The sequence below is a fragment of the Tupaia chinensis genome, unplaced genomic scaffold (genome assembly GCF_000334495.1).
Source record: "Tupaia chinensis unplaced genomic scaffold, TupChi_1.0 Scaffold144326_1, whole genome shotgun sequence".
Classification (NCBI taxonomy): domain Eukaryota; kingdom Metazoa; phylum Chordata; class Mammalia; order Scandentia; family Tupaiidae; genus Tupaia; species Tupaia belangeri.
This window is the reverse complement of record NW_006204184.1, coordinates 510,793-521,386: the sequence shown is the minus strand read 5'-3', so window position 1 is coordinate 521,386 and position 10,594 is coordinate 510,793. Positions and strand designations below refer to the sequence as shown.

The 10,594-nt window shown below is 55.9% G+C and overlaps 1 protein-coding gene across 1 annotated transcript in view; it reads right to left on the bottom strand.

Annotated features, from left to right (window-relative positions):
* The window catches only part of BCAP31 (B cell receptor associated protein 31), a 31,877-nt gene that overhangs the window by 1,907 nt on the left and 19,376 nt on the right, over positions 1-10,594 (bottom strand). The window contains exons 4-5 of the mRNA XM_014583473.2: positions 1,019-1,154; positions 307-433 (exon numbers count right to left, since the gene is read on the bottom strand). Coding sequence (XP_014438959.1) covers positions 307-433; positions 1,019-1,154 — 263 coding nt within the window. The remainder of the gene's footprint in view (positions 1-306; positions 434-1,018; positions 1,155-10,594) is intronic.

The window sequence follows — 10,594 nt, the reverse complement described above, 5'->3', positions numbered from 1 at the left end:
CAGCCCCCCGCCACAGAACCTGCCTGGCTCCCTTCCTAACTCGTCCTCATTCTTAGCCCCCAGGCCCCTGCCCCTGGCGCTCCACGCCTGCCTCCGGCAGAACCGCCAGCGTGTGGTGCTGCAGCACGTGCTGTGGCTGCTCGCCTGCATCTGAGCCTGAGGGCACGGGGTGCTATCTGTCTGTTTTCACCCAGCTCTGGGGCTGGCGCAGGAGGTTTGTTACTAATACTCTGGCATAAGAGGGGTAGCAGTGGGCAGCGGAGGCCCCGGACTTCCGGGGGAAGGGCACACGAGGACACCTCTCACTTTGCTTGGTGGCAGCCAGGTCAACCTTTAACTTCTTCAGATCAGCCTTCAGGCTCCTGTTCTCATCCTCCAACTTCACCGCAGCGGTATCCCCAGCCTCCAGCTTGCCTCCGTCAACAGCACCTCCCTGGGAGAGCGCCAAGAGCCTGGGTTACTGGGGAGGGCGGTGGGAGAGGCTCCAGGCCTGTCCTCCCCACTGAGCTGTGGCTCCTCAAGCTGCTCTGGGCACTGGCCCCTTCGGAAATGTCAGTGCAGAACTGGGCCACCACTTGCTCCCAGTCGCCAGGCAAAGGCCATGGCCAGCAGGGCCACCTGCTGCAGCTCCCAGGCCATAGGGCTGGCTGCCTGGCCAGGCCTCCATCCTCCTCAGCAGAGCCATCTGCCATCTGGAGCTCTCTGCTGTCACTTCCAACTAACTCCCACCACCTCTACCCACAGCAGAGGAACTCCACTTGCCCCCTTCCCTACCTAGTCCCAACTCCCCCATGATCCCAAGCCCAGGCCTCTGAGCAAGTCTGGCTCCCACTTCAGCTTCCCCAACCAGCCTTCCAGAGCTGGTCACCAAGTGGAAGCAACACATGGAAGGCAGATGGTAGCACCGCTGTCCCTTCCCTAGCAAGTCCTCATAGTTGGAGGACACTGGCAGTGCCTGCTCCTTCCCCACTGAGAAACTGCTGTCTGCTTTCCCTGCCAAGGGCGGCACCCCTCTCACCTTCCTCAGCTGGTCATTCTCCTCCATGTACTTCTTGGCTGCCTCACTGGCACTCTCGGCTTGCTTTTTAAAGGCCTCATTGGAGGCCAGCAGTGTGGCCTGCTGGGAGATGAGCGTCACCAGGCGTCGAAGCAGGCTGCATGTGGTCACAGAGAGAAGTGAGTAAGAGGGCAAGCACAAGAGCCCCTGAACGAAATGGTTGCCAGGAACTTCCCCTGGGCACTGCCTTCCCCATGTCTGCCTCCAGCCTAGAGAGGATGACAGCAAAGGAAAAACTGCCAATGGACTCTGTTGACACAAGGGGAGAAGTAGGGACTAGGAGCTGCCCTTGGCCCTAACCCACAAATGGCCACCCTTGGCTCTAGGAGAGCCTGAAAGGAGGAGCCTAGGGACACCCAGGGCAGGGCCTAGCCACGGCATGAGGTTCTGAAACTGTGGCACCTTCCAGGGCAGGACCCAGACGTGCCAGCCAAGCCGCACCCAGGCACTTCCACACACCCATCTTGCACAATGGTTAGTTCCCACAGAGAATAAAACTGAAGCTCAGTAGGCAGAAAGCAACTTGTCCAAGGTCAAAGGCCAAGAACAGATATGGCTGGCCTTCCAACTCTGACCCCAAAGCTCAAGCTCTCTCACTACCTGGGCACAGCTCCCAGGTCCTAATAGACCACAGGAAGGATTCTCTCCTCTGCCCCACCTTCCTCCCACCCCGCCATCCAGGCAGCTGCCAGAACACATCTGTTATGTAAGAGCACCCAAATCGAGGGCTGCTTGGGCTAGAGGGGATGGAAGAAGAATCAGGGCACAGGCGCACACTGCCTATCTACAGCAGCCACAGGCAATGAACAGGTGGCAGCTGGGAGCGATGTTGATCCCCACGCAGAGGGAATGGGTTCAGATGTGAGCTGGCAGGAAGGGGGCAAAGACAAGCCTCCTGCTGTCCTCCGAGAAAGACAGCTCACTCACACTGTGTGGAGGACCCAGCCCAGTGGATCATCTGGAGTAGGCTAAGGTGCATGTAGGGCCTGGGCAAGGAGCGTGGCGTGGTAGCCCCAGGAGCTCCCAGACTGCTGGCTCTAGGCCCTGCCAGGCCCTCGCAGGTTCTACTCATCCACAGCCAGGCAGCCCAGGGGGCAGGATGGCAGCCCAGGTAAGCTACCCTCTCAGCCCAGGCCTGTTCTGCAGACCCTGGTTTGGGGACAGGCTACCAGGGGCCCCTGGCAGCACCAGGAGAGCCAGGCTGTTGACTCCTGGCAGGAGAAGAGAGTTTCCAGTGACATGTGCTCTCTAAAATTAGCAGCCCAGGGCCTCGTGGCCTCAGGCTCAGGTTTCCCTGCCTCAGCCCCCGGCTGCCCACCAGCCTGCCTCCCACTGGGCTGGAGCCCTGGAGGCGGAGGGAGCTACCAAGCGCCCCAGAAGCCAGAGGGAAGCAACGCGCCTGACTCACATCAGCATGGCTGAAGTCACTGGAGAGGCCTACGAAGAAAGGCAAGTCTGATGAAGCCCCACCCCCAGCACAGAGCTCCCAGGCCAAGCCCCGTGATGTTGAGGAGCAGGCCTGCTCCTCTCAGCGGGAAATGGGGCAAGTGGGGTATCGTGTGTGCCACCTGGTGGTAGAGATAGGACCCAGCAGGCACACACAGCAGGCACAACTCAGGGATGCCCCCTACTCCAGGCCAGGCACTGGTGAGTGACCATGGCTGTCATACTGGGCATCCGGAGCGGTAGGCCTGGAAAGCACACAGGGATGACAGAAGCTGCACTGCAAGGTCCCAGCTCCTCTCCCCGAGTGGGCCCCGGTCCCCCCGACAGTTATCTTGTGCACCACCCACATACTCTCATCCCTTTCCTGCCAGTGGTTCTTGATAACCCTCCCCTGGAAAGCTCACCCCTCAATCACCTCCTTCCTGGAGTCGCTATGCCCAAGCCCCTCATCTCACCCCTCCCACCTGTTCCTCAACCTTCTCTGGCCAAGGCCTAAGTCACCAGCAGGGCCACCAGTGCTCTTCTAGCCACCCGAGCTCACAATACTTTGGAGGCTTCCCATTGCTAATGAGCCACCACTGGATACCCACCCGTGGATGGTGACCCAAAACCTGTCACCCCCCTGCTGCCACTACACCTGTCACCACCTGGTTACCCTGCTCCTGGTATGGTCTACCCTTTCTCCCTGCTGACTCAACCCCTGAACTGGCTCCCAGACACTCCCAGAGCACTCCAAACGCCACCTGTCCACAGTGGGCCTTACCGCCTCAGGCCCTCCTGTGTGCTGATAGCACCGTGCCACCTCTCTGTCCACAACCATACCACATTCCTATCTACACCCACCCTCCAGCAAGCCAAGCCTGCCCAGGTGACATTTGGGACCCCCTATAGCCTGGCTCCCCTCCTCATCAACCACATGGTCCTGTGCTCCAGCAATGCCAGCCCTGGCTGTTCTCAGAACCCACATGGGTCTACACTATGGTACTTCCATCCTCTTGGAAAACCTTTCCCTCAGCACCACCCCACTACCAGTGGGCTCCCCTAAGCAACCCTAGTGCATCCCCCTCCACAAGGGCCTTGCCATCCTCAACTGCCCATCCTCTGACTCCAGGACAGCCACTGTTCCTTTCACCTCTAGGCCCCATATATGACAGGATGAAAAAGAGCTTTTTAGTCAACCTTATGCCACAACCAGGACAAGCAACATTCCCTACCAGGTGAGGGGTCTTGTGTGAGCTGCAGTAGGTCTACCTGGGGGCCTGGCACCAAGGGGAACAGGCCTACACAGAGTTTGCCAGTCTACGTACCAACAGAGGAAACTGAAGACAGCAGTGGGAGGGCGCTGTCTCAGACCCAAGTAGCCTAGCCAACCAGGTTGGTGGCTACAATAGGAGCTGAGGAAGCCCTCCCCTATGGGTCGTTCCCCTTGCCCCCCAGGCCCCAGTCTGTTCCCGGGGGGGGGGGGGAAGCGCTCAGCCTTCTGGAATGTTCTGCTGCTCCCTTTTACACTGGGCCACCAGTCCTAATGATGGGACCCAGTCCCTTGGAGAACACTCCCCCAGCACAGGCTCTCCCAGGCACATGATTGTATGCTTTTCTGTCCCCACTATACTGCTCCAGTGTTCACTGGGCCCCTGGGACAGACTGTGGCTCACGGGCACCTATGAACCTGCAGGCATAACAGCACAGGACGCCACAGCCTAGAGACGCCTGCTGTGCTACCTGCCCTGCCGCCCACTGCCCATCGCCCTGTTTCCTCTCCCAAGGATCCTGACCCGATGACAATCCTCAGCTATTTGTATTTGCTACCTGCCCTGCCGCCCACTGCCCATCGCCCTGTTTCCGCTCCCAAGGATCCTCACCCGATGACAATTCTCAGCTATTTGTATGGCCAATGGGTGGGAGCCAGCAAGTCCCAGAAACTTCCTAAAGTCCACAATCACCATTGGCAGAGTCCAGATGTGTCCTTGGCAGAACCATGCTGGCCCCATACCAGGATTTGACTTGGCTTTCCCTGCCGCCCACTGCCCATCGCCCTGTTTCCGCTCCCAAGGATCCTCACCCGATGACAATTCTCAGCTATTTGTATGGCCAATGGGTGGGAGCCAGCAAGTCCCAGAAACTTCCTAAAGTCCACAATCACCATTGGCAGAGTCCAGATGTGTCCTTGGCAGAACCATGCTGGCCCCATACCAGGATTTGACTTGGCTTTCTTGGTAAGATGTTCTTGGACACCGAGTAGAGCTATCATGCTTTCAGAAAAGGTTGATTAAACAAGAGAAGGCAGGGGAGACGGACTCTCTCTGATAATACCAGGGAAACAGGGTCCATGTCAAGTGGGAAAGCTGTAGCTCATGTAAGCTTTTTGTCAGTTCTGTCAGGCTATGAGGAAGGGGGGGGGGAGGAGGAGAGGACAAACTGATTAAGAGATGGGGAAGAGCGCGTCTCAACAAGAAGGTCCTATGGTGTTGCCACCCTGACCGTACTGATGGGTTGGCCAGGCCTGCAGCAACAGGTGTTTCACATGACAAGCAGGAAGCTAGTGTCACAGTGCCACCTGTTGACTGTCAAGGCTTCCCACAGCTCTGCAGGGCCTGGAGCCCCAGCTGTGTGGAAGACAAGAGAGGCACTACGCTGGCAAGGAAGCACAAAGCAGGTGCCAGCCCAGGAAGGCTCTTGCTGGCCCAGGACACACTCAGCCTCCAGGGCCAGGAGTCAGGAGAATGAGGAAGCAGCAAATCAGGAGCATCAGTTGAGAGGAGGAAAAAAAAATAAAAAACATCCAAGCAGGCCCATGCCCTGAGTCCATGTGGAGACCTTCACTCGCCTTCCATTTAGCCTTTGAGTACAAAGAAGTTGTGGAAAACGGGGAGACAGCCGAATGGGGGGTGCACAGGCCTGCAGCAGCCCCCGACCACAGCTAGGATGGACAGCGCAGCCTCCAGCAGGATGTGGCCTGTGCTGAACCCTAGGCTTCCCCACGGAAGTGAAGGTAGATGTAAGGCAATGCAGCTTGCCCTGCCTCCAGGCCCACAGCGGCCAAGCTCACTGGGAGGGGCCCTCCTTGGCTGGCAGACCTTCAAGGGTCTGGGGGCTGGGAGGAAGGGACCCCTGCTTGCTCAGCATGCTGCCCTGCAGGAGAACATTCACCACCTGCTTTTAGGGTATGAGGAGAGCTCCACGGTCTAGATGAAGTGGCTGAGCACATGGCGTGAATCTTAATAGCCAGACTCTTGGCCTGATACAGGTCAGATAGTCCTTCTTGGGCCACTTGCAATAACTCCCCCCTTTCTCACAGCTCCATCCAAGGCAAGGCCCAACTGCATAAAAATTCAAGCCCCCAAAGGGCAATGCACTCAGAGTGGGTATTTTCACAAAGACCCCAATGTCAGGGACTATCAGATAGTGTAATGGTTACATCGCTGGACTCTCATAGTCGACCACAGTTCAAGTCCCAGACCTGGCAGATTGAAACTCACACCAGGCACATATGCATGCATGTTCAAAATCCCGAGAATGAAGGAGAAGGTATTGCGGTGTGACCACCCCCCCCAAGGGGCCATTTCTCACTTTCTCTCTGTGTCTGTCTCTCTGGCGAGCACACATGCCCTACAGAAAAAGTCTCTTTAAAAGAAAAAAGAACAAGAAAAACAAAAGCTCCAATGCCTAGACCAACTCAACATTTTTGTACTCAGAAAATGGTGGTGGGTCAGCAGGTGATATGGTGGCTAAGGTGCTGGACTCCCTCCCACATGGCCAACCACAGATCCAGTCCAAATCTCTGAGAGGAGAGCGAAGGGACTGTGGTATGACCATCCCTTTCTGGGGGGTAATTTCTCATGTTCCCTCTCTCTAACAAGCACATACACCCTATGGCAAAAACCTTAAAAAAAAAAAAAAAAAAAGGTGGGGAACCAGCAGTTAGAGAAATGGCAATATCACTGGACTCCCATTTAGTCGACCGCAGTTCGAGTCCCGGACCTGGTGGCTTAAACTCCCGCCGTGTGCATGTGTGTGCCCAAGGTCCCGAGAGAATGGAGAAGGGATTGCGGCATGGCCATCCCCACTGGAGGGTGATTTCTTGCTTTCTGTCTCTCTTTCTGGTGAGTGCACACGCCCTATGGCAAAAACCTTAAAAAAAAAAAAAAAAGTTGGCAGACAACAGACAGATGGGGGAGATGGGGGGAACTGATGCCTGAGCCCTTCTGCCCCAGGCCGCAGCCTTCTACAACAGTGCACCTGGCCCAGGCTGAACATGGGAGTGAGCCATGGGCTCACTCTACCTTCCTATGGGCTTGGGCATCGCTATTTACTGGAAAGCAACAAGGGAATGTGGGTTGTCACTAAAGATGGGCCTGTTACTAGGGAACTTCTGTGATCTTCTTACAGATAAGGTGTCAGTGAACATGTGATTCTTTCAGAAGTTCATAGCTCCTGGGCCAACAGAGTGTACAGGAGGCTAAAGCACTGGATCCCACATGACTGAGTGCATGGTAAGTCCCAGACCCAACAGCTTGAAAATCATCTGGGAATGGAGAAGGGACTGCAGCATGGCCATCCTCCCCGGGGGCGACTTCTCACTTTCCCTGTCTCCAGTGCACACAGTGCCCTACAGCAAACAAACAAACAAAAAGTCCCTATCTTCTCAAAGCAACAAACCAAAACATTTTGCCTATAAACATGTCTTTGGCATTTGCTGCAAAATCACCCAGAGCTGGAGAGAGGAGATGAGGGACAGTTGGAGACACAGGTAACATGTGAGGTGCTCCCTATGGGACCTAGGAGGTGTCATACTATTCTGCTTCCAATGCCACCCACCTTGGGTGAGCCTTGTATGTTTGTGCTTCACACCAGCTTGAGACAGTCAAATGGGTCCCTGGGGCTCCCCATAGACACCAAGGCCTCTCCCTGGAGCAGGCTTGTTTCCAGTCCTCTGCTCTGCCGGCAGTCAGGATCACTTCCATCTTCACTCTCCTCCGTCCCTCTCCCCTTTGACTCCCTCTCTGGGCCCAGCACAGCCTACACACAAGAGGGGGCAGATCTCACCCATCCCCCTCCCATGACTAGCGATAAGATCAGTAATAGCTGTCTTTGTTTGCACTCCCCAGTGGGATGTGTTCATGCAGCAATCTCTCTTTCTCCATTTCTCCCTCCTTTCAGGATTTTGGACATGTACGCACATGCACCCAGCATGTTTTCAAGCCACCAAGGCTGGGACTCAAACCACACAGCTGGCCACGCAGGATCTGGCTCCCTTAACCACTAGGCCATGGGCAGACTGACTACCAATTACTAAGCATGTTCTGTGTGCTAGTTACTTTGCTGAGAGCATGACATGAATTGCTTGTATCGTCATCCTTGCTTCACAGATGAGGGCAAAGACTCAGGGGAAGAGACTTACCTCGGGCCATGAAGCTAGGCAGTACCAGACCCCAGATCCTAGGCCCAACCCCAAGGCCCACTCCCACCATGTCATCCTGCCTCTCGGGCTCCAATGGGGCAAGCTGGGAGATCATGCTCAACAGGTGGCTCCTGGTGCTGCAGCAACTTCCATGATGGCTCCTGTGCCTTTTCCAACAGAGCACGAGCCCCACTGGTACACCACACCAACTCTGCAGAGCTGCATGCTAGCAACAAGCAGGGCTGACCCCATAGCAAAGCAGAGTCTGCCAATGGGCTGGACAGACGACACCCTGTGCAATCATAGGGGCTCTGCCCAGCAGACAACCCAGGCTCCCAAGCCACAGATGAGCATGGGCCCCCAGAGCAGGACCCTCCAGTCTGACAATTAAGAAAAGGAGATCCATGCCAATCTCCACCTGCCCAGAGGCCTGCAAAGGATCTAGGGCATCACGTCTCCACCCTCGGAAGATCCTTCTCCAGATGCAGTCTACTCCACAAACCCCCTCTACTGCCGTGTTCCCCAGTTCCTGGGATGGAGAGGAAAGATTGCCACCATGAGAGGCACAGACAAATGTGTGGAATCCCATTAGACCTTTAGCATTCCCTGCACCAATCTCCCAGGCCCGCCAGGCAGTCTCTCCTGAGAACAGGACCAGCTCTGTCTGTCCTGGCACATGCTCAAGGCTCAGCATACAGTGGCTTGGAAAACACCTGCTGTTGGGGGCCAGCATGTAAGTGGTAGTTAACACACTGGACTCTCAGATGGCTGACCATGGCTCAAGTCCCAGACCTGATAGCTTAAAAACCACACCAGGCATGTGTGCACATGTGCCCAAAATCCCAAGAGAAGAAGGGATTTTGGTGTGGCCACCCCCCCTCCCCCAGGGAGGTGATTTCTCACTTTCCCTCTCTCTGTCTCTGACACTCTCTCAGGCAAGTGTACCACCGTACCCTATGGCACAAAACAAAAACAAACAAAACTTACAAAAAATAGAAAGAAAACACCTATTATTTGGCTAACAAAAGAAAGGTCCTGGACCATCCCTCAGGCTTCTGGGTCCCTCTGTCCTCCCGGGAGCAGCCTAGGACCTCTGGTCAATGCCGATTCCTGGTCTGCCCTTGTGAAAAGGCAGGTGTGGGACCAGCAGTTAGCGTAATGACTATGTCACTGTACTCCCATGTAGTCGACCACGGTTCAAGTCCCGGACCTGGTGGCTTAGACTCACGCCAGGCGCGTATGCGTGCGTGCTCAAGATCCCAAGAGGAGAAAGGAGAAGGGATTGCGGCATGGCCATCCCCCCTGGGGGGTGATTTCTCACCTTCTATCTCTGTCTCTCTGTCTCTCTCGCGAGCGCACGTGCCCTATAGCAAAAATCTCTCTCAAAAAAAAAAAAAAGGAGGTGGGCTAGCAGGAGCTGCTACCTAGACTCAGCCCACGATCCAAGAGGGACTCCTGGAGCACCAAAGCAGGCAATAAGGGGATGGGAACAACGACATAAATGGCAACTGGGGCTTTCCCAGGCGGTTCTCTACAGGCAGCCAGGCATGTGAAGAGCTAGGCTTCCAACCAAAAAAGCTTGACATGGGAGTTTGACAAGTTCAACCTGGACATGCACCTGCAGCTGTTGCCATCAGCCCAGGACAGCCCTTCAGTCACCAAAGCCCTCAGCATTGAGCTGACCAGCCTAAAGGACAGGCACCTGGGTCCTCCATGCTGGGCTGAGTGTACCAGCTGCCCTAGGACCTTAAGGCAGACTCCTAGAAAGCCTCAAGGGAGCAAGGAAGGAAGGGTCAGCTGGGTCGGCAGGCACAGAGGTAGAGGTGTTCCAGGCAGAGCCCCAGAGATGCACAGAGCAACTCAGGAAAGCATGTACTGCCTGTGGGTCTCCAAAGAGACCCACATGGCTGGCTCAGGATGGGGGACAAAGCAGAGACTGCAGAGCAGTCACGTCCCAAAAAGCCAGGTCTCTGTACCGGGGTGGTTTGGAAGCAGGGGTGACAGGATCAGCCCTATATGTCAGAAAAGTCCCTTGGCTGGGGTATGGTTAGACAGGCTGAAGGAGCAAGGCAAGTGGCAGGAAGTGACCTGGGAGGCTCCCACAGGGCCCTACGGGAAGGTGGGCCTGCTATGGCAGCACTTTCAACGGTCACAAGGAAGAGTAGCTCAGGAGGTAATGAACACCCAAGCGGCTTGATCGGCAGAGTGTCTGTTTTGCAGGATGCAGTTTTGGAGACGGGCTGCAGAACGATGTGAGAGGACTGAACACCACTGAGCTGTACACTCAGAAAGGGGCATGACAGTCACTCATGTCATACAGGTCTGACATTTCAAGACCCCACCCCTGTGGGACAGAAAAAAAGAGCAGCCTTAGGCTTTTGGGTGTAGTGATACAGTTAGGACAGGAACCTGAGGGCCTAGGGGGCAGTAGGCACTCTCAGTCTCCAGGGAGGACAGGGCAGGCGCCCAGACCCTGCCACCACCCCCAGCCCGGCCCATCAGCCCAGCCGTGGTGCCCACTGGAGGGAATGTGCACTTGTTGACAGGAGGTGGCTAGGAACTGTACCTCCTGGTGTGCGCTCTCCTAGACCTAGCTCTCTCCCACACTTGACTGCCCCCTTGCCCGTCCCCTTCCTTTTCCCCATCCTGCCTATACATACCACTCTGCTGCCACCACCACTGCTGGCATG